Here is a 23,821-nt window from a genome sequence, read left to right on the forward strand (position 1 = left end):
TTCCAAATGGAAGACATTTCAAACTAGCTTCAGAAATAATCAATTTTTGATATAACTTTGACTTTGAAAACAATCATGATCAATTCACGATTAGTTATCTGTAAGTAAAAATAAAGTTAATGAGACAAACCAAAACTAAAACAGCATACGAATGGAAGTTCTTCAAATTAAAATTTTTCCCTTTAATGGGAAAAAATAAGTCACGATTGACTCATCACCAAAATTTGAGTGCAGATTGCACCTAGCCTTTAAGTTTGACTTACAAAAATGTTTCCTCTCAAAACTGTAACTTCCTTCATACTCACCAAGATAATAGATCCTGTCTGAATGAGGCCCATCTGGATCATTCCTCTTCACAAACATAAAATCATGGGGCGCTTTAGCCATCATGTAACCATGATATTTTCTTGTATCAGCAAGCAGCTTTTTAAGCTGACTCCAAGAATATCGTTCAACATAAAATGGCTCCAATTTAGGCTGATCCTGTGGTTCAATGTTCTCCTCACACTCTGCAGTTTCAAATATCTCGACACCCAGCTGTTCTGTTTCCATTGCTGCTGCCATGTTGCATTTTCCTAGAAAAACAAGGCACATGAAGCTGTTCACAGGGCTGTCTTCTCTTATATTATCAGAATGACAGTCTCTTAGGGCCAAGGGAAAAATGCTTTTCAGAACAGCTGCAATGAAACCTAGTAAGAAAAGCAATAGCTCCCTTCTCTGTGTTCAGTTTAAAAATGAGATTTTTAAAAAATTGAGGTCATGTCAATTTCACAGTGACTATAAATCCCCTTGAGAACTTTTATAAAAAGCTTTCTCCTTAGGTATTTCTTGCCAAAATTCCTTTTTCTTTCCCACACTAGAAAAAAACAGGCCATGTGCCAGTTGGCTGCTACGCTCCACCCAAAAGCATGTCAATAGTGAAACTAAGTGTGCCAAGGGAGTTAAGTGGTTCTGCATTTTAAAAAGAAACACAATTGACAAATGTGGATTTCTCCAGCTAACAGAAATAATCACAACAAATCAGAATAGTAATAACACTGACACAAATAATGTACTTGCAATAACCTTCCTAGGGCAATTATTCAAGGTAATATAAATATTATTTCCTTTTAAATGGAGTTCCAAGCCACTTAACTGGCTGGTGCATTTTTGAATTCTCTGTACTTGCCTAGATATCACTATCACATAATCCTTGTGGTGACTCAATATTTTAGGAAAACTTACATGATTATTAATGCTGATTAATTTACATGCTGTTTAAATGAGAAAAAAACTCTTTAAATGGTTTTTATTAGTTGATGTAGTCAACAAAGAAAGCATTTGTTTGTATCAGCAATATTCTGATAAAGCTTGAACCCAATTTACCAGTTAACTACCAAAAGTATTTAATAACTTAGGTATTGCCAGATATGATAGAACACACCTATAATCCCATCACTTGAGACATTAAGGGATGGTTGTGATTATGAGGCCAGCCTTAGCTACATAGCCCCTGTCTCAAAAACAATCTTATTCTATTAATGCTTACTTTACAAATCCAGAAGATACATTTTTCCTTTATCTTTTCCAATGTTTAAATGTAACATGAGCAAAATATTAGCGACTAAGTAACAAAAAGTGCTATTATGAAACAATATGAGAGCTGGGGATGTAGCTCAGTGGTAGAGCACTTGCCTTGCATGCCAACACACATACACACACACACACACACACACACACACACACACACGAGTGAGCTATTCCGACATTCATTATTCATACTACCAAAAAGAAACAAAAATATTGGAGCAAACTACTCTTTTTCAACTAGCAATTGTGAAAAACTGATGGACTTGGGAAATACAACTAAATCACACCTATGTAACCACATTCCATATAATTATTAAGTACTTCTAGAATCAACACAATTGTATTTAAGGTGATGTCTTCTTTAAAAAGCTCATGTCACAGGTCATGGTAAGAAGTAACTACAACAGAGAAAAAGTTATTAATAGGTCAGTCCACCAGGCTTGCATTACTAGCCTGTAAATGAATTGAACTGTATGCAGGAGATATTGTGCCGTTTTTTTCTTTTTTGGTGGTACTGGGGCTTGAACTCAGGGCTTCATGGTTGCTAGGCAGGTGCTCTACCACTTGAGCCACTCCGCCAGCCGTTAGGCCATTTTTCTTGCTACAGTGAACTGTACTATCTCTTCCAATGTAACATAGCAAAAGTAGCCAGAAAATTTAGTTACATTAGTTATACTTGTAACAGTATTACCACTGGGCATTCACTTCCAAAGATTAAAATCCAAAACAGCTCAGCAGAGAATTAAGTCATTTAGTTCAACTGATATGCAGAACATTGTTTTGTTTTTTGGTGGGTCAGAGATTTGAATTAGGGATTTCTACTAATAAAGCAGGCACTCTACCACTTAAGCAACACCTCCACTCCATTTTGATCACTTTGGAGATGGGGGTCTCAAGAACTATTTGCCCCAGCTGGCCTTGAACCTCAATCCTCCTGATCTCAGCCTCGAAAGTAACTAGGATTACAGGTGTAAGCCACCAGTGTCCAGCTAGAACATTGGTATTTAAGAGGCAGCATATGACAGTGGTGGTTGCTTGGCCACATAAAAGCTAGTAGAGTCCTTCTTCAATGGATCAAGTTTTATACCTAACGGAGTTAGGGGCAGTGATAAGAATCTATACAAACTGTCATTTCCTTTGTGAAATTTGGAATTTCATCTCCAAATCAATGTTTACAAACATAGGGCTAAAAACAGAACAGAGACACTAATTTCAAAGATTTCCCAAAGCCTTACAGCTCAAATAATTCATTAATTTTACATTTCTATATAAAACTCTAGCTTATATTTAAGTAAAATTATCTTCTATTTCTGAATTGTGCTAGGCCCCTGAACTATTTCTGTCTCTACACATATATACACTCCTGCACATACACACTACAAAGTTCATATGACATTCTGTCACTCTGTATGTTCACAGTAAATGTTTATTCTGCCTTTTCTAGGATAGACTTGATGTTATGTTATGCAAATGCATAGCTGGTGTAATTTCCAGAATTCCTAACACCTTATACACAAAGATTCTCATAGGTGACCTCTAAACAGGGTCACGTTCTCAGCACAGTGCACATATTTCATTGCTCCACTGGCTCTTCGCTTATGGACCTTCCCTAGTGAGGTCTCCACATTCAAAAAGATCATTTCCAATTGACTCAACTTTAAGCATAAGCCACCAATCATCCTGCTCTCTTCTCACAAGAATTTTTTCTTTTCTCACCATCTAATCTTGCTCACCAGATGATTGATCATTAAAATGGACCTATGTGGTTAAAAGAGGTTGAGTCCAGTCAGTTCCAACAGCACTCAAACTTGATACGGAATTCTTGGTGGTGTGATACATAATGCCCAGATTATGTTTTATCTACAATTTACACCATCAAATCTTAAAAATTATTTTTTCAGAAATGTATAGCCTAATTTACTAAAAAAAAAAAAAAATCCTAATAGTGTAAATCCCAAAAGCCTTTAAAAAGTCACAAAAGGCATACAGCTGTATCAATTGCAGACCCCAAACTGGTAGACATAAAATTTATTCCTATGTGCCTATTTCTGTTCCTCTTTTACATGTCATATCAAGCTGGGTAGAGATGGAATCGACTCAGTATGATAAACAATGAGAACTACAGGCCGTCTTTTTTGCAGAAAGGGAACTTGAATTTAATAATTTAAATTGTTTGTTTTTAGACAAGAGTCTCCCTATGTAGACTAGGTTGGCCTCCATCTGGAAATCCTCTTGCCTCAGCCTCCCAAGTGTGAGATTACAGAAATGGGCCTCCATGTCTGACTAGGTTTTTCACAAGATAAAGAATGTTCTACTCATTGTTAAATGTATTCCACTTTTACTTTTTTTCTTGCCAGGATACTCTGAGGATAAGTAAAATAGGTAAGTTTTCTGGAAAAAAAAGAATCATTAAATTTGTTGACATTCTAGTTTAGAAAAAGGTAAACGTTCTTACTCTTTCAGGAGAGTGAAAGGGAGAGAGCAGTCTGGTTTTCTTTTTTAAAAAAGAAAAAGATCTGTGATTACACCTGTTATTTTGTTGTCAGTTTTAATTGTGGGCTCTCATAGCCGAAGAGAGTGATGAGGAGAGATCCTGAGAAAGCTAAATGGTAAGTGAAGGACAAACAGCGAGATTATACTAGCACAGCAGCGACAGGTTAAGATGGCAAGACATCCCCCATAGCACTAAAGCCGTCACTCAGAGAAGAGCTTGCTGGGTTTGGAGGAGTTTGGAGCCACTCAATGGCATAACACAATATTTAACTTAAGGGCCAAACAGCTGTCCACTCAAACACCCCACGCCTCACTAACCATTTCATTCTCAAGAGCCTAGAGCTGGGGGGAAAAGTCATCAAGGACCAGCAAAGATCTTGAAAGCTATGAAGGAGCAAGAAGAGGTGCAGCAAAAAAATGCTGAGAAGGGGGACTGGATACCAAGGCTTGGAGGGTGGGCAGGGAAGAGTGCCCCGCTGCGGGGACTTGCAGCACGGAGGGGCGGTGAGCAGGGATGGACTCGACCGAGAGTGAAGCAGCAGGGAGGAGAGAACACCAGCAAATCTGGGTCCGAATCCCATCTGCACAATCGGACCTCAGACAGATTCCTGCGCCTCTGCGGACTTCCGTTTCCTCATCCGCCAGCTCGGACAGCTCCCGGCATCCCCAGCCCGGCGGGGCTCAATTAAGATAACGGACGTGCAAGTCGGCAGGGCAGCACCCGGCGCTCCGGGGCGCCCCGTGAACGTTGGCTTCCTCTTCCGGCCAGCGGATCTCCGCCACCGGCTGTGTCCCGCGCGGCGGCGCGCCGGGAAGCCGCAGGGAGGACGGGCTGACCCGGGAGACGCGCGGCTCCCGGTGAGGCGGGCAGGCCGGGTGGGCCGGGGCAGGCCTCGAGGGCGCAGGGAGGGAGAGGGGGCGGGTACTGCACCTTCCCCCCCGACCCGGGCCCGCCCGGACCGTCCCGACGCTCTACGGAGCGGGCCTGCGCCGCTTCATGCCGCGCCGCCTCCACTACCGTGCGAGCTACAGCAGCTTCCTCGGCGGCAGCGCCGGTAGCGACCAGGACAGCGGACGTGGTACTTAAAGGCGGCGGCGGCGGCAGCGGCAGCGGCAGCGGCGGCCTAGGCACTTCCGGTTCCTGGAGACCCGCCCTCCGACTGGGGAAGGAGCCTCCGGGCCAAGAAGGAACAGCTCCCTGCTGGGCGGGGTCAGGCACGACAGTGCCGTCTAGTGGCTGGAGGAGCAAAAAAAGGCACCGGCAGGAGACGCAACCAGAGCGGACAGATGAAATCACGAAAGCGATGGCGACTTGCTGAAGGGCAGACACCCAGCGAGGCGAATCGTGACGAGTTTCCATAATTCATCTTTCTCAATCAACATATAGACATTGAGTGACTGCTCAAAGTAGACAAATATCCCTGACCATGTGCCAGGACGAGTTCTAGAGGCTAGGATTGAAGCAGGGAGAAAAGGGCCGCAAATCCCCGCCTCTTTACGGTGGTGACAGAAAAGGGTCTAGGGCACTGGAGACCTGAGTGAGTCACATACTAGATAAAGGTAGAAATTTGGATTCAGAAATTTGGCACTAGCCGGGCACCAGTGGCTCACTTCTGTAATCCTAGCTACTCAGGAAGCACAGATCAAGAGGATCGTAGTTCAAAGCCAGCTGGGGCAAATAGTTCATGAGACCCTATCTTAAAAAAAAAAAAACAAAAAACAAACAAACAAAAAAAAACCCAACACAAAAAAAGGCTGGTGGAGTAGGTTAAGTGGTAAAGTGCCTGCCTAGCAAGTGTGAGGCCTTGAGTTCAAACCCCAGTACCACCAAAAAAAAAAAAAAAAAAGAACTTTGGCATTAATATTAGTGATCTTCAATAAAGTGTAAAAGTGATATAACACGACACTTAGTTGGAATTAAAGCTATGTATATCACACTAACATAAAAATGAAGAGCTACTTGTTATAATTAGAACCAGATCACAATTTCTTCCCTGGTCTATACTATACATTGACAAAGAGGAAGGGTAAAAGAGGGCCTCAGGAGGTAGCTGGGAAAGTAGTAGGCATAAAACAAAACAGTGGGAAAACTGGGCCTCCCCTATTTTCTATTATTACAAAGCACCATGTGTCAGCATTGTCTGTCATTAGGATATATTATAATAGCACTAGTAAAGGATCCATTTGAGTGCCATGTTCCACTCCACACTGTAATAATCCACTCTGAGGTTAAACGAGCCTTCACTCAGGTTTTTTTAAGTTGAGCTCCCTAAAAGAAATGACAGTTGTTTTCAAGCCACATATGAAAGCCATATATATATTTAATTTCCTTAGTTTTTCTATAGTTCAACCCAATCTGTGTCTATATGACCCATTTCACTTAATAGTAGAAAGTGTATTGTTGGCCACTTCTGGGCTAACCCAGTCATTGGATTCAGGCCAGTCCCTGGTCCACAGGAGGATGTTCTTTATCTCAGCTGTACTGGGTTGAATGGTGTCCCCCTCCCAAATTCATATCCACAGAGAAAATCATAATGTGACCTTATTTGGAAATAGGATCTTTGCAGATGAAAGTAGTTAAGATGAAGTTGTACTAAATTAGATTGCACCCTAAATCCAATGACTAGTGTCCTTATGAGAAGACCATGGAGGACATAGGGACACAGACACACAAAGAAGACCATGTGACAATAGAAGCAGAGCTTGGAGTGATGTTTCTGCAAACCAAGGAACACTAAAGCCTGGCAGCAATCAGCAGAATTTAGGAAGAGGCAACGAAGTTTCTTCCTTCAGAGGGAGCATGGTTCTGCTTACACTTTGATTTTGAAGTGTGAGCCTCTAGAGAACTGTGAGAAAATGAAAATTTCTTTTAAAAAAATTTTTTTGTGGTGCTGAAGATTGAAGCCAGGGCCTCTACTGCTGAGCTCCACCCCCAGTTGTCTTTTGCTTTAAGTCACCCAGTTTGTGCTACCTTGTATGGTAGCCCAAGGAAATTAATAGACAAGAGCTATTTCTCAGGTGCTACTTCCCATCCTCTAAGATGCACCCATTGAGATACCTGTCATCCATGTCTCCAGGCATCAGTCCACACTGTTCTTATAGTCCCAATTGCTGACCCTCAGATGCTCTCCTGCACCCACACTTACACCCATGAACCCTTAGGCCCTCTCTTGCCAAATCCTCACCTCATCGACACTCACTGTTGTTATACTAGGGTGACCCTTCCTTAAGTGCCTTGTATAAATACTAGGGTATAAGAAAACATCTTTTCTTTCCCTACATCCCTAAACTTGTCCTGAAGGTAAGGAGTTTCTGCCATTTTTCCAGCTTTGGAGAAGCCCTTAACGAGAGATGGATACAAGACCGTTTCCTTCACAGAAACTCTTACTTTTCTTTTAACTTTCTTCTGCCTCCTCTGCTTGGCAAATTTGTATTTAGTCTGCATATTATTTCAAATATTTTCTCTCATAATGCAACTAGGCTTTAAAAGGAAGAATTTTATTATTGTTTCTGTTCTCTAGTCCCACAATTTCAACTCTCAGAAAACAATGGCTGCCTCCGACTAACTCTGAATTGGCAAGGACAGAGTTACAAAGGAAGAAAACGAAAGTTACCTCCCAGTATCTTACCACTAGACAATGTTGTAATACCATTTTTTGTGTTTTTTAAATCATAAACATTTGCAATATTACCAGGTTTACATTCAGCACTTCCCAGAGCTTACAGTTTTGACTTGTTATCTTACTTGTTTTGATGCAATTCATTTGGTTCTTCTTGTGTGGTTTACAATGTTTCATCATAGATATCTATACAACTTTTTACCTTGAAATTATTTTATTAGTATAAAAGCCCCAAAAGGAAATTATTAGGCCAGTAAGCATAAATCATATTTTGCTTTTCTTGTTCTATATTGCAAAATTGCTTTTTGAAATGATTCCACAGATTTGGATTAATCCAAAACTGGCACAAGTATGCCAGTTTCAGAAAAGCTTTTGTAGGACTGCATCTTATCATCAACAAATGTGCTTTAAGTATGTCCTTGTGTGTGTGTGTGTGTGTGTGTGTGTGTGTGTGTGTGTGTGAGAGAGAGAGAGAGAGAGACAGTACTGGAAACTGAACCCAGGGCCTCACACTTGCTAGGCAAGTGCTCTACAACTTGAGCCATGTATTTAGGCCAGCATCTCCTTTCTGAAGCTCATGATGTTTGGTGCTACAGGATACCAAAGCAGGACATCTGGGTTCTAGGGAGGTTTAGAATCTAGTTGGAGAAACAGGTCATAAGCATGTAATGTACACACTAACAGCAGTTGATTATAGGATATGGTGGGCTAGGTTTGGGGCATAGTACAAACCAAGCTACAATAACAAAAAAGGGCCTTTTCCCTGATTTTCTTTTTCATAGTTAACTTTTTGAATACTGTCACATGATTCAAAAAATTTGAAGTATAAAAGGGCACATAGTGAAAAGGTTTTCTCTTATCCTGGTCCCCCAGTCACACAGTTTCCTTCTCTCTCCAAGAAACTGATGTTACTATTTTCATGCATGTGCTCCCAGTAATCTGGTGTATAAGCAAATGCATGTATTTAACTACATTCCTCCTACAACTATGCTGTTTTTACACAAATGGTTGCATACTTACCAACTGTCTGCACTTGGCAACCACATAAGCAACCCAGAGAACCAGGAATTCGCAGATATGTCAAACTGAACACAGTGGAAAGGCTACTCCTGTTATGTACAGCAGGTTCTGAAAAGAGGTGCATGACATGTCTACACATTCTTATGAAGCACGGACCGATAGGGTGAGGATAGGTTTTTCTGGTAAAGACTAGCTGTGATACCCATCCTCCTAGTGTGGTTAGAAGGTTATCCTAACCTTCCTCATTAATGAGGAGAAGGCTTCCTCATTAGATGCCTGGGCTGATCCAATCAGTTTCTCTCCACCCTTCTTTTTGTGCTATTTAGATAGAAAAACCTGATTTTGGTCATAGATGACATTGGTTGGTTGGGCGGTCCATGTGTAGGTGAGGCACAAAAGAGCTGAAGTAGACAACTCATTTTCTAGAACTTCATCTAAGAACAGAAGATTCTGTAAAAGGTGAACAAGGCTATGTAGGATCACTTGTCAAAGACAGGAAATTAGGCTTAGGCACTGGTATAGACCTCATCCATGGCAAGGACACAGTAGGTGCTTCCTATGGTGATGCTGACTAATGAGACAGGAGACAGGGCCCTATGTCCTAGAAGACAGGGCACATAGATAATGCTTAGCTTTCTCTCTCATTTGACTGGTATTATAAAACCTTCAACCTTACCTACTTCAGCTTGTTATTGCCACTTGGCTCTGCCTTTTTATCCCCTCCCCCAATACATACACCATGCACTTTGATATTTCACCCGGATGATATTCTTTCCCTGTTTCACTTTTTTGTTTCCTGAGTTTCCCCCAGAGAGGGGGGTCCATGATAGCTGCACATCTTTTCAGAGAAACTTAGAAACAATTGATAAGGACTTGTGGGGAAGGTATAGCTGGCTGGTAGACAACCTGCCTGGCAGGGACTAAGGCCCTGGGTTCAATCCCCAGCACTACAAAAAAGTAAAAATAAAACAGGAAGGTTGTAAATCTAATTCACTTAATGGATACAGAAACTCAGGCCCAAGTCATCTTACAATACATCAGTAGTGGTCAAACCTGTCCAAATTGGTGCCTTTCACTGGACGGATCTTATGGAGTAGCCGAGGCAAAGCCAAGATTCAGTTTTTTTGTTTATCAGTAATTTTTACTTTGCACATACAGGTCAGAAGATAACGCTCAAGTTTTAAATATACTGGATTAAAAAATTTTCATATTTCAGCTGGGTGCTGGTGGCTCAACCTGTAATCCTAGCTACTTAGGAGGCAGAGATCAGGAGGATCGAGGTTAGAAGCCATCTCAGGAAAATAGTTCGTGAGACCCTATCTTGAAAAAACCCTTCACAAAAAAGGGCTGGTGGAGTGGCTCAAGGTGCAGGCCCTGAGTTCAAGCCCCAGTACCACAAAAACAAAACAAAAACCTGTTTAGCAGTATTCACTAAGCTAAGGATACATCCACCCTATGACCTAGCAATTCCAGTCCCAGGTATTTACCCAAGAGAATCAGGCACAGATATTCAAAAGACAGACATACAAATGTTCACAGCAGTTTTATGTATAATAGTTAAAAACTGGAAACAACACAGATGCACATCAACAGGAAAATGGGTAAAAAAATACAATTAACTATTAGTTGATTGTAAGAATGAGCTGATCCACACAGAGTGGATAGATCTTACACACATGATGAATGAAAGGAGCCAGATACAAAAGTATACATACTGTGGATTCCATTTATATAAAATTCGAGAATATACAAAAACTATAGTCATCTAGGTCAGAATAGTAATTATAAAGTAACCTATGGAATGCTGGAAATGTTCCAGATCTTGATCTGGGGATAATTACACAGGTATAATCGCATATAAAATTCACCTTAATCTGAACATTTTAGATTTGCCTATTTCCTGTAAATTATACTTCAATTAAAAAAAATGTCCTGTCATACATCTGCTTTGTAGTAAAGGCAGTGCAATAAAGGTACTTTTATTATTTCAAACAATCTTATTTTTAAAATTCAAGGTCACTCTCCTTATCTCATACCTGGCAGATTGCATCAGCAACAACTGGTTTGCCTATTACCATTTCCATGGCACTGCCAGGCTGCCTTGCTGAGCACATATTTCAGTTTACTAATCTCTAGCTTAATAAACTTCCTTGGTTCCTATGTGTCGGTGAGACACTACAAGTGCCTCTGAAGAACAGAGACATTCTTAACTCAACCCTTGCCCACCTTTCCACCCCTCCCCTCCATTCCCTTACTCCCTGGCTCACAGTCCCACCCACCTAGCCTTACCTTGGACTTGTGCTCTGTGCTTCCAATGCCCGACTAGGGCTGCTGCTTGAAAACTCCGCCTTATGCTTCATAGTCCAGGTCAACTGTCCGATCATGGTTCTGATCTTCCTACCTCTTTTTGAATTCAGCACATATATTTCACCATATTAAGTCCTCTGTAATTTATATGATCCACTCACTGTGCTAAATGTTTCTTGGGAGCTGGTGTAAATTCTCTTTATCCCTGAATTCCTGTGCTCAAAAACAAAGAAAATAATTGAATTTCATTTTTTTTTGGTCCTTGATTTTCTAATTCTCATGGAAATGTTGCTTTTCACTAAATTCTGTATTATGGAAGTACTTGGAGATGGAAGTGTACACAGATGAGAGAGCTAAATAAGACATCAATTAGCTTAGGCTTTTTGGTTTAAAAGACACTGTCCATTAGAACAGCCATCAATCATGTATGGCTATTTAAATAAATTATTAAATAAAATTAAAAATTCAGCTTCTCAGCCTCTCTAGTTACACTTCAAGTGTTCAAAAGCGTCTTGTAACTAGTGTCGGGATCTGGAGTGCGCAGAGCCGGGTATTTCCATCATTGGTAGTTCTACTTGATCACACCAGAAACCTCTGGTCTTTAATCTCACTCTCCCCTCTCGGAACACGACAGTGTTCCCACATCTTCTCCCCTATCGCCACCTGTCACCCTGGTTGGGTTCGAAACAACTTGCGTCTTTTGACGCACCAGTTCTGGTGTTTGGCTTTGAAGCCGGGGATCGTAGCAGGCGCTCAGTAAATGATGAATTACTGTGTGACAGAATGGGAGGGACCTTTCCAGAGTCACCCGCCCCAAGCCCTGTTCCCATGCCGATCGGTCCTCTAGGAGTCTAGGAGCCTTTTCACTTTCAAGCTTCTTTTCAGGAATCTCCCTGAAGAAGCGCGGGAAATACAGAGCACCCGGCGGATTCAACCGCTAGGTGGCGACGCAGAGCGTCACCGTCACGTGGGGCTAGGTCCACCCCTTCCCGCCTGCCAGCCCGCGCTCCGCCCCCGCCCGGCTCGCACCGCCCCCGGCCCCGCTCAGCACTGCGCAGGCGCGGCCCGCGAGCGTGGGTCTTCTAGAGGCAGTCGGGCTGCGGGCTCCGGAACGCTGGGGTTTGCGGCCTGCGTTCGGCCACCTCCAGCTGCGCATTACTGAGGCAGCGAGGCGCAGCGAGACGAGCCTCCCCGCTCTCTGGGCAGCGTGACCATGGAGAATCAGGTGCTGACGCCGCACGTCTACTGGGCTCAGCGACACCGAGAGCTGTATCTGCGCGTAGAGCTGAGTGATGTTCAGGTAAAGGCCGGGTACGGCGGCGGGCAGGGCGCGGAGCGTGGCTCTGGGGACCGCCGGGACCGCCGCCCCCTTTGTCCGAGTGCGCGCCGGGGAGCCTGCAGTGCGCCAGCGGGACCCGCAGGGTGATGCGCTCTCTGCGCGCTGGCCCGGGTCGAGCGCACCCGCAGTCCCGCGCACCATCTCCGAGGGCTGCAGGTGCCTTTGGGGGCTCCGCGAGTCCGGCGCGGGCCTCGGAGGCTGCCCCGGGCCTCCTCTTTATTCGCAGCCAGCGGCCTGGGTTAGCCGGAGGCCGGACCTGGAGGCGTAGTCGTCGGGGTTCGGGTTGGCTGAGGTCCTCAGACGTGGGAGGGGCTCGCTGAGTCTGAGGTGCGGGTGACAGTGGCCTGCTGGGTTGTGGCCGGACGCCCAAACGCTGGCCTGAGAGGTTCAGCCAGGCCCGGCGGAAGTTCTAGAGGTTCGCTGCTGCCTAGGGGTGGGGGTGGGGGTGGTGGTGGGGGACACCCCTCCCAACCGTTCAATGATGGAAAGCGTGCTTAATACTTTTTGTTTCAAAATTTACAAAACCCTGAGAAGCGATTTTCCCCCCATCTTGAAGGCTGTGAGCTCAGGTTTGCTGGGTTGCGTAAAGAACTTAAAAATTATCTTGTTTCATTAAGCGTTTGTGTTTGATCTCATTTGCCCCTTAACGAGAGCAAACCAAAGCCTCCTAATAGTGGAGATTCAGGACCTGTGAACTCCCATGTCTCTATCCAAACGTTTCATCCAGGGTTCCGGTTTTTGAGGAACCGGCGGTTTTGGTCTGGAATATTCTTCCTACAGTCATCCTTACTCCTTGCTGTCCTCAACATCTATGGTATTCTGTAACCTTCATTCTCCACTGAACTCTATTCTTTCCATCCATCAGTTGGGCTGTAATATTGTCTTGCAAAGTACTTTCTGCATGTTGAGTTGAATTTAATGTTCGTCTCTGGAATAGAAATCTGCTTTCTTGAAAGATGAAGATAATACTGGCCAGGATGCCTTTTAGCAGGCCATGCATTGCGTGGTGTGTCACTTAATGTGTTAAACCAACCTGAATTACACTTTTGCGTCATAGGATGAATAAGTATTCTGTGCCTTCTCCCTCTACTCTGCTCCACGGTGCCTTACTGAAATAGAAAAAACAACACAATCTTTTGTAGACAAGTCGCCATAGAGAGAGTTTTTCCAACAATCAATTAAACAAGTACAGCAAGTGTGTTTGAGAGTTTTAAGTATTTAAGCAGTATGTAAACCAAATTAAATAAACTTAGGTTCTGCCCTCTCTAAATGTGTATCGTGTGATAAAGGTAGAAGAATATTGTGGCATATTTTGAAACCACAAGCAGAAATTATCCTTTTAGGGGAGCTGGGGTGGTAATGGAAAGAAATGGAAATTGGTTGAACAAATGAAAAATGGACCATACTTTTTTTTTGAAAGATCTAAACCTCTTAGTTAAGAAACATGAGCACATGTTGGTGTATTTAAAAATAAGGAGATATATGTTTGAAATATATAAGTGTGAAAATATGAAATTTTATTTCGGAGAGAGAAATCCTTTTAAAAAATTTTTTGGGAAGAGTAAGTTTTTTTCTTTTTCTTCAGTAGAGGTTTTTATTTTTCTGGGGTTTCACATCTGTGATTGTGGCATCCATTTGAACTACCACTAGTTTAAAAACAAATGTGTTAATACCAATCATAAAAGAAATCCTCTAACGTTTAAGATGCTGCAGATTTACAAAGATGAGTCAGATGACTCAACTTTCCCAGGATTTACTATCTAGAAGGAAGCATATCATATAAAAAAACAAGTTTTATTCACAGTATGTTTATTGGAGTTGGATGTTGAACCAGGTCACTGGTGTTTCAGGAATTTGTTACTCCTTTTTAATTGAGTTAGAGATGCCTTCCAGAAATGAGAAGTATTCTTGTCCATCTGATACTGGGAGAACTTTCCAGAAAGAGAAAGGTATAAATTTTTTTTAGAAACTTGGAATGTTGGACTTCCCATGTTAAAATCCTACAGCCAAAGAATACCAGAAGCACACCTGTAGTTAAACAAGTTGGATTTATTACTACTCTGCATCATGGCAGGATGCTCCACGGCCAGCTGTGGGGTGTCACAATAAGAGGGTGTTAGAATGCTAATAGGATTTGGGCATTGGTGCTGGGGGAGGGAAGTGGAGACTCACTATAGATTAGATGCTGTCAGAAAACAGCAGTTCTGTGGTGGAATGTCTGAATCACTCTTAACCTATAAGGAGTAGAGAGTAATACAATAACAAAACTGTAACTAGTGGAGAAGTAGCATTTAATTTGGTCAAGGGGGGGGTGTTTGATATTTTGCAGGGGGCATAGTGAAACAGGCTTTGTCTCATAAAAGTTTCAGAGTAGTCTTGTCTCAGATTGTTTTATGTCCGGTGAGTAAATAACATGGACTAGCTGTGAATGTCAAGGACTGCTCTTTTTTTTTCCTTTCTCAATTGATTGCTCAGTGCATGGTCTGTGAAATGAGTAGTTTTGGCTCAGGATGAAGCAAATCATTTATTTGTTTAATAAAAACCAGTTATGGAATACCTATTCCTATCTTTCATTAAGCCAGGTTTTAGGACAGTTCTCTAATGCCCCGTACTTCCTATAGCATGTCCCACAGCTTATATGCAACACTTTTAAAGAGTTGAGTTACCAGTTGGGGGATCAGTCCTGCCCTCTCCCTCCTAAGGTACAGGGAATTGTCCAGTTGTCACATCTTTGGAGCTGCAGGACTAGTGACTGACGAGAAGCCTTTGCTACTGCGTACAGGGGTTGTGGACAATAATGACCTCAACAGTAGCATCATTGTTGAGGTGAGCATTAGCAAAGAGGCAGCAGGGGCAAGTTACTTTCAGAATAGAAAGGGGAGCATATGGTTAATAACCATAGTCTTAAAAGGCAATTACTTATTTACCAGGGTTTTTGCTTGTTTTAGTTGTAGGTGGACAAAGTGCATAGCTCTGTTTGGGAGCCATTTGAAAGATACTGTTTTTGTTCTTACTTCACAGAGTAAGTAAAGAACTCTGGGAAGGCATGGAATTGATTCCTTGCTTGCCATTTATTATCTGGTGACTGAGGACAATTCACTTCACTTTTATGAGCCTCAAGCACTTCAAACAGTGTGAATAATAACACCAATTCACAGGACTGTTTAAATGTTTGAATGGATAAAGGATTTGAAAGTGGTTTGTAAATTCTAGTATGCTATTCAAGCATGAGGGATTATTATGATTATGATACTAAACCTTAGATGAGAGGGGTGAATGCAGCGTGAATGAAATAGAATAAAATAGCCTATTAGCACACCCATCATATGTGAAGTCTACCACACAACCAAGATGGCCTTACAAATTAGTGGGGAAAGGATGAACCATTCAGGAAATTGGATTAGGATGATTGGTAATCCAAATGGCTCCTGCTGCTTACAAAAGTTACCTGAATGCATGAACAAACTATTAAAAATATATAGGAGCTAGGCTCTGATGACTCACATCTGTAATCCTAGCTCCTGGGGAGGCTGAGATCAGGAGGATTGAGGTAATAGGCCAGCCTGGCAAACTGTTCATGAGCCCCTATCTCAAAGCAGTAAGAGCGCCTGACTAGCTAGCGTGAGGCCCTGAGTTCAACCTCAGTACTGCCAAAAAAAGAAAAAAATAACCAAGGCAAAATGGACTGGAGGTGTGGCTGAAGTGGTAAAGCACCTAAAACCCTGAGTTCAAACCCCAGTCCCATCAAAAAAAGAAAGGTGACTGTCTTTATGATATTGGAAAATGGAAGACTGTCTTAAGACACAAAACACAAATCCTACATAAAAAGATTGATAAATAAGGCAAGAAGAAGGTATTTGCAGCATATATCACTGACAAATGACTAGCATTTTAGCTATTTAAATAACACCTACAGATGAATAAAAAAGTGCTGTGCTACACAGTAGAAAAAAGGGCAGATAGTATAAATAGGTCAGAGTAAAATGAAACAAGAATGGCCAATCACCCTGAAAAGGTGTTCAACTTCAATCATAATCGGAACCATGTAAATTAAAATTATTTGGTGGTAGTTCTCACTTTAGAAGGGGTAAGTGTCTGTTGTTACTGATGTTTGGTGGTGACACATTCTTAATGCAGTTGGTGGGAGTATTAGTTGGAAAATTGATCTGCAGGACAGTTTGGCACCCTAGCCAAGTTGAAGATATACAGATCTATATTATGACTTGGAAGTTGTGTACCTGAGAGAAACTCTGACATATATGTACAAGGAGATAGTGTTCACTGCAGCAAAAAATTGAAAATAGCCTCAATTTTTATCAACAGGAAATGGACAAATTCTGGTATGTTCACATAATGGCCAACTACACAGCAGCTAAAATGAATGAAACAGAATCACTTCTATCTATGACATTAAAGCTTAGAAATATCTCAAATAAAAAGGCAAGTTGGAGAATGATAGAAGCAGTATGAAACTATGTAAAAAAATTGTATATATTATGAATACCCAACATGTTGTGAGCGAAGAAATACTGTGGAAATGATAAACTCCAGTCCTGGAATAGCAGTGTCCTGCAAGAATGGGGTGTGTTAGAGGGACAAAGAGCAGTGGCATTCAGTAATTATATAACTATATGTCTATTACGTATCTATCTGTTGTATTTCTTTTAAAAAATACTAATAAGGCAAAGTGCTAATGGATAGTAGGTGTGGTGGTGGTTTTCTGTTTTTTTGGTGTTTGGCTAGTTGTTTGAAATATTTTATAATAAAAATTCAATAAATCCAATCTAGACAGTTTATAACCACAGTGCAGAAACACTGAAAAAACAGTACACTGACTAATTTGGAAATTATTGAGTATACCTGAACTAGTTCAGGCACAGGGCTAAGTTCTAGATACTCAGTGTTGAGCAACACATATAAAGATACTACCCTTAGTTGAGGGAGACAGACAAGAGATAAGTTAATATGTGACTGCTCTGAGGGAATTGAAGACAGGTGAAATGGAGAGTAATTGGTAGAGGCTATTGTAAATGAAGTGGTCAGGGAAGGCTTTGAGGAGGTGATATTTGAGCTGAGTGAAAGTGAAGGATAAAATGAGTTATGCAGAAAGCTGCCAGTTGGGCTAGGGATGTAGCTCAGTGGAAGAGTGTGTGCTTAGCATGCATGAGGCTCCGAGTTTGGTGTCCTGCATCACAAAAAAGAAAGCAAGCTGGAGTAGAACATTGTAACAAGTGCACAAGCCAGGGCTTGAGGAGTTCCAGGATGTCCAGAAAGGATATTAGTATGTTTGAAGTATAGTAAGTGAGGAATGAGTTAGAGGGAGAAGTTGCAGGGGTTTGCAGAATGTAGGTCACGTAGAGCCTTGTTGCCATGGTAAGGAGCCTGGATCTCATTGTAAAAACAGTGGGAAACTGTTAAGAGTTTTAAGCAGAGGGATGACTTCTTAGGATTGTGGTTTGTTTTTTTTTAAATTAGTATGTAAATGGAAAAATGAGACCTGTTGAAATTATTCCAGAAATGGGGGAAAGGGAATAAAGGGAGATGATGGAGGGAGTGAATTCAACTATGATATATTGTAAGAACTTTTGTAAATGTCACAATGTATTCCCAGTACAACATAATAAAAAACAATTTTGCTGGGAGAAATAATTAGTCTGTGGCTGGGGATGTAGCTCTGTGGTAGAGCTCTTGCGTAGTGTGAGTGAAGCCCAATGTTTGCTCCTCAGCATGGCAGAACAAAACAAAAATTCTGACTGCTGTGAGGATTACAGAAGTAATCACGGGCACATTTGAAGTATATTTGGAGAGAAATGCATATCCATTGGGATTTGATGGATTTCATGTAGAGGAGAGAAAGGAAAGAACCAACAACTAGCCTTCAAATTTTGGCTTAAGCACAGAATAGATGATGATAATTTACCAAAATGGTTAAGACTAGAGAGTAGGTTGAGGGACCAAAATCAAGAGTCCTCTTTTGTACACATTAGTTTGAGAACTTTGTTTTAAACAGTTTCCACATGGGAATGCAAGCTACTCAGGTAGCTACAAACACAGAGTTTAAGGCAGTAGTTTTGAGTTGAAAATAGAATTTTATGATATTCTAGTCTTAATTTATTGCAAAATGCACCATTGTGTTATGTAGTATGAGGGAAAAATGCTGTTGTTTAAACTGATTCTTTTTCTTTTTTTGCAGTACTGGAGTTTGAACTCAGGGATTCTAGCACTTGAGCCACGCCTTTACCCTGATACGTGCTTTCTTATTCCTCCAAATATTTTTTATTTACTGGAAGTTCTTTTAGTCTTAATTCAAACTGTCAGTGCTGTTTAGCTAGAGACCACCAGAGTCATGCCTGTAGTTAGAAATGTTGGGTTTATTGCTTGTTTCAGTGAAGAAGGACACACCACAATGGGGAAAACATGGTGCTCAGTAAGGGAGTGTTAGAAGTGATGGGATTTGGACTGTGGTTGAATGATTGGGAGAGTCTGAGGAAGTGGGGAAATTTCAAGAACTATTTCAGATTGAGTGGTCAGGGAAGGTCTTTAAAGAGGTAACTTTTGAGCAGAAACATGAATGTTAAGAAGCCATACAGGCTGGGCATGGAGGTATATGCCTGTAATCCCAGCTATTCAAGAGACAGGGATAGGAAGATCTTGAGTTAGAAGCCAGACCAGACAAATTTAGCAAGATCTTATCTCAAAAACAATAATACAAATAAGAGAGCGTGGGACATAGCTGAAGTGGTACAGTGCTTGCCTCACAAACTTGAGGCCCTGGGTTCAATCCCCGGTACTCCCTGCTCCTCCCCTCTCCCAAAAAGGTGCACAATTTTGGGGACTAGCTATTACAGGGAGAGAGATCTCCTGCAAATCCTAGTTGGCGGTAAATTCAAATTAAAAGTATGTATCTGAATATATTTTGCTTATTTTTATAAAACATGTATATATAGAGCATGGATAAAATCAGAGACTAATGAAATGGTTACCTATAGGCAAGGAGTAGGAATGTGGTAGAGGAGGGAGTAGGACTTCTGAGAATACTTTTTTATAAAGTTTGGCTTTTGAAAAACATGAATCTTTTACCAATTCAGAGATAAAATTCAATGAAAAGGGATTTTAAAAAACAAACCTTGCTGGAGGCATGGCTCAAGTGATAGAGTACCTACCTAACAAATGCAAAGCCCCAAGTTCAGGCCTCAGCCCTGAAACAAAGAAAAAAGGAGGTGGGGGGGCGGAGGGAAAGGGAGGGGGCGGGGGAAGAGGGGAGAAATGACCCAAACACTGTATACACATACGAATAAAAGAAATAAAAAAAAAAAAAAAAAAAAGGAAAAAGGGGCTGCAGCCTTGGTTCTTGCCTAGCATATGTGAAGCCCTAGATTCAATCCTCAATACTGAAAGAAAGAAAAAACAGATTTTAAAATCAAATACAAACAATCTAATTGATAACATAATCATGAAAATAAATAACAGTTGAACACAGTTGTCTGTTTCTTTAATAGAAAACGTTCTAAGGACAAAAATGCTGTAAGCAAATATAATTAGTAGGTTATGGTTAGTAAAAATATTGACATCCTCTGAAACTTTTTAGGATAAAAGTAAATACGTTAACATGTAAGGAACCGAGGTTTTTACTATAAGAGATGCAAATATTGAAAACATAAGGAGTGTTTCTGTAATAGTAAATTCGAACTAGAAATTTTTTTCATGGTATGGGGATTGAATTCAGGGCCTCATTTGCTCAGGAAGGCTCTACTGCTTGAGCTGTGTCTCCAGCTCTTATGTTTTGCATTTTCTTTTTGAGACAGAGTGGTACTACCCTTGCCTGGACTGGCCTTGAACTAACTCATCATTCTCATGTCTATAACCTTCTAGGTAGTTGTGATTACAGGCATGAACCATGTTGCCGGCTCAAATTGGATATTTCAGTGTGACATCATGATTTTTAAAATTTTTGGCTCTACCAATAAAAGGTGGACATTGAATATACCTCAGTAATCACTTCTAAATTACCATTTCCCACTAAAGGAACTTGGGCTCCTTGAAAAAATGGTTGATTATTCCAAGTCTGTTGCAGAGGAAGTACAATATTCTTAGAAGGTATAAGGGCATGTCTGAAGGGATTTCCACTGGCCAAATTTGTGACAATTTGAACATTACAAAGACTAAGAATGGCAATGGATTTTGGCATAGTAGGTTGAAAAAGAAAATCCATCATCTTTTCTCTAGCAACAAAAAAATGTAGAAACTTACGTGTAATGTTTCTGCATAGGGAAACCTGAGAAATTCAGGATCCAAAGTTTTTGGAGGGCTTGTTACTTATAACCTCTGAATAGCATGTATCAAAATTCCAGTCTCCTTGAAGGAAAGCTAATTTTCACCATAAATCAGATTGTTTGTAGGCACAGTCCAGGCACAGTGAACCATTTTATTAATTAGGAACTGGAGGAAAGCCAAGTTTTCCAGATGGCAGCCAAAGGCTGATGTTGAAAGCAGACCCTTTTAAGACTGCAGTTTCAGGCCTGCTGTATTAATTCTTTTGCACACATGTTAATCATACCCAGGCAAAGATAAATGTTAATGATTTGAGAAAGGAAGCCCTGAATCTAAAGGGTTATGTAGCAAAAAGTTCTGAACTCTTTGTACTTCTGTCAGAGACTATGAAATGGAGTGATTTGATTTACTTTCAATTCCCTAAACAATTATTGAGGCATCGTGGATATAGAGATGAGTAAGACACAGTCTCTGCTCTTGAGGAACTTAAGTCTAGCAGATAAACCAATAAACAAAAATTACAGACCAGTGTAATAAGTATTATAATAAAGGTGAATACAGAGTTGTAAGGAAGCTGTTAATTCTGATGTTGGAGGTGAAGAGGAGGGAAGAAGAATTAACATCTGACCTGGATTTTGGAAGATAATGTCCAACAGGCATGGAAATTTAGAAGGACACTAGTCAGAGGAAGAGAAACAACAGGCTTTTGAGATCTTACTAGTTTTCACACTCTATAGATGTTACTATAATTTATATCTGAGAACAGTCTTGGAAAGTAAGTGGTTTTATCATTTTAAAAATGACACAGTTGTGATTTGAAAGTGAATGACAGAAGTAAATAAGAGTGATATAATTAAGGTATGATCCCAGGTCTAGCAGACTGCAAAGTCATCTTTTATCCTTTTCCCTATCCATTTCTCTCTCACAAACAAAAGCTTATTACTTTTCTAGTAAAAGATAGGTTAGGTTGTGCAAGTCAGTCTTTCTATTAAAAATAACTAAAGTGTTTAATAAAAATGTCAAAAAGTCAACAAGGTAGAAATGAAATTGGGAACTTAGATAAGCTAAACACTGAAACTGATTCTCCCTTGAGGACATTTGGCCAACTCAGTGAACCTGAACTTTAGTTTTGGCAGTCTAACTAGTGCAGGATATTAGAAGTAAGATCAGAGCCAAGTATGACATATAATAGGAAACCTTCTTCCCGCAAACTGTACTTTAGAAGACTATACACTTAGGGGTAGGAGTAACTAGAATTAAACCCACCCTATCTCCTTATCTCTAGTTGTTTAGCACTGACCAAAGTAGAAGGAAGATCCTTGAGAAGTGAAAAGTCGATTGGTAGGGGGTGGGGTGGCCCAAACAATGTATATACATGTGACTGATGTAAAAATGATAAAATAAAAAATAAAATTAAAAGTTAATTGGCTCATGAAAGGTGATGCAACCCAGATTCACACAATTTAGGAGATGAAAAATATGCCTCAAGTCATGAATTTCTCTTAAAGTGGTCTGAACTAGTAGGGTCCCTACAGAAGCAAATGTAGATCCTCTGAGGTATAGGTATGCTGGTATTCACAGACTTTTAGGATAAGAGTATTTTTAGAAATAAACAGTTCACAGACAAGGATGCCCACTATCCCCACTCCTATTCAACATAGTACTGGAATTCCTAGCCAGAGCAATTAGGCAAGAAGAAGGAATAAAAGGAATACAAATAGGTAAAGAAACTGTCAGAATATCCCTGTTTGCAGACGACATGATCCTATACCTTAAAGACCCAAAAAACTCTACTCAGAAGCTTCTAGACATCATCAATAGCTATAGCAAGGTAGCAGGATATAAAATCAACATAGAAAAATCATTAGCATTTCTATACACTAACAATGAGCAAACGGAAAAAGAATGTATGAAAACAATTCCATTTACAGTAGCCTCAAAAAAAAAATCAAATACCTAGGTGTAAACCTAACAAAAGATGTGAAAGACCTCTATAAGGAAAACTATACACTTCTGAAGAAAGAGATTGAGGAAGACTATAGAAAGTGGAGAGATCTCCCATGCTCATGGATTGGTAGAATCAACATAGTAAAAATGTCGATACTCCCCAAAGTAATCTACATGTTTAATGCAATTCTCATCAAAATTCCAATGACATTCATTAAAGAGATTGAAAAATCTACTGTTAAATTTATATGGAAACACAAGAGGCCACGAATAGCCAAGGCAATACTCAGTCAAAAGAACAATGCAGGAGGTATCACAATACCTGACTTCAAACTATATTACAAAGCAATAACAATAAAAACAGCATGGTACTGGCACAAAAACAGACATGAAGACCAGTGGAACAGAATAGAGGACCCAGATATGAAGCCACACAACTATAACCAACTTATCTTTGACAAAGGAGCTAAAAATATATGATGGAGAAATAGCAGCCTCTTCAACAAAAACTGCTGGGAAAGATGGTTAGCAGTCTGCAAAAAACTGAAACTAGATCCATGTATATCACCCTATACCAAGATTAACTCAAAATGGATCAAGGATCTTAATATCAGACCCCAAACTCTTAAGTTGATACAAGAAAGAGTAGGAAATACTCTGGAGTTAGTAGGTATAGGTAAGAACTTTCTCAATGAAACCCCAGCAGCACAGCAACTAAGAGATAGCATAGATAAATGGGACCTCATAAAACTAAAAAGCTTCTGTTCATAAAAGAAATGGTCTCTAAACTGAAGAGAACACCCACAGAGTGGGAGAAAATATTTGCCAACTATACATCAGACAAAGGACTGATAACCAGAATATATAGGGAACTTAAAAAACTAAATTCTCCCAAAACTAATGAACCAATAAAGAAATGGGCACGTGAACTAAACAGAACTTTCTCAAAAGAAGAAATTCAAATGGCCAGAAAACACATGAAAAAATGCTCACCATCTCTAGCAATAAAGGAAATGCAAATTAAAACCATGCTAAGATTCCACCTCACCCCTGTTAGAATAGCCATCATCAGCAACACCACCAACAACAGGTGTTGGCAAGGATGTGGGGAAAAAGGAACCCTCTTACACTGTTGGTGGGAATGTAGACTAGTACAACCACTCTGGAAAAAAATTTGGAGGCTACTTAAAAAGCTAGACATCGATCTACCATTTGATCCAGCAATACCACTCTTGGGGATATACCCGAAAGACTG

At 40.7% G+C, this 23,821-nt stretch overlaps 2 protein-coding genes across 5 annotated transcripts in view; one reads left to right on the plus strand and one right to left on the minus strand.

The window, feature by feature from the left end:
• The window catches only part of Dpp8 (dipeptidyl peptidase 8), a 57,377-nt gene extending 52,172 nt beyond the window's left edge, over positions 1 to 5,205 (minus strand). Inside the window, exons 1-2 of one of the 4 annotated variants that reach the window (XM_020172879.2) lie at positions 4,658 to 5,203; positions 306 to 575 (exon numbers count right to left, since the gene is read on the minus strand). In XM_020172879.2, coding sequence (XP_020028468.1) covers positions 306 to 564 — 259 coding nt within the window. In that variant the 5' untranslated portion in view covers positions 565 to 575; positions 4,658 to 5,203. The other 3 variants (XM_074066234.1, XM_074066233.1, XM_020172882.2) reach the window with 3 other exon arrangements.
• A 6,845-nt stretch (positions 5,206 to 12,050) lies between these two features.
• Positions 12,051 to 23,821, plus strand: part of Hacd3 (3-hydroxyacyl-CoA dehydratase 3) — a 37,210-nt gene continuing 25,439 nt past the window's right edge. The window contains exon 1 of the mRNA XM_020172878.2: positions 12,051 to 12,309. Within this exon, the coding sequence (XP_020028467.2) occupies positions 12,223 to 12,309 (87 nt within the window). The 5' untranslated portion in view covers positions 12,051 to 12,222. The remainder of the gene's footprint in view (positions 12,310 to 23,821) is intronic.

Source organism: Castor canadensis, chromosome 2 (genome assembly GCF_047511655.1).
Source record: "Castor canadensis chromosome 2, mCasCan1.hap1v2, whole genome shotgun sequence".
Taxonomy (NCBI): Eukaryota; Metazoa; Chordata; class Mammalia; order Rodentia; family Castoridae; genus Castor; species Castor canadensis.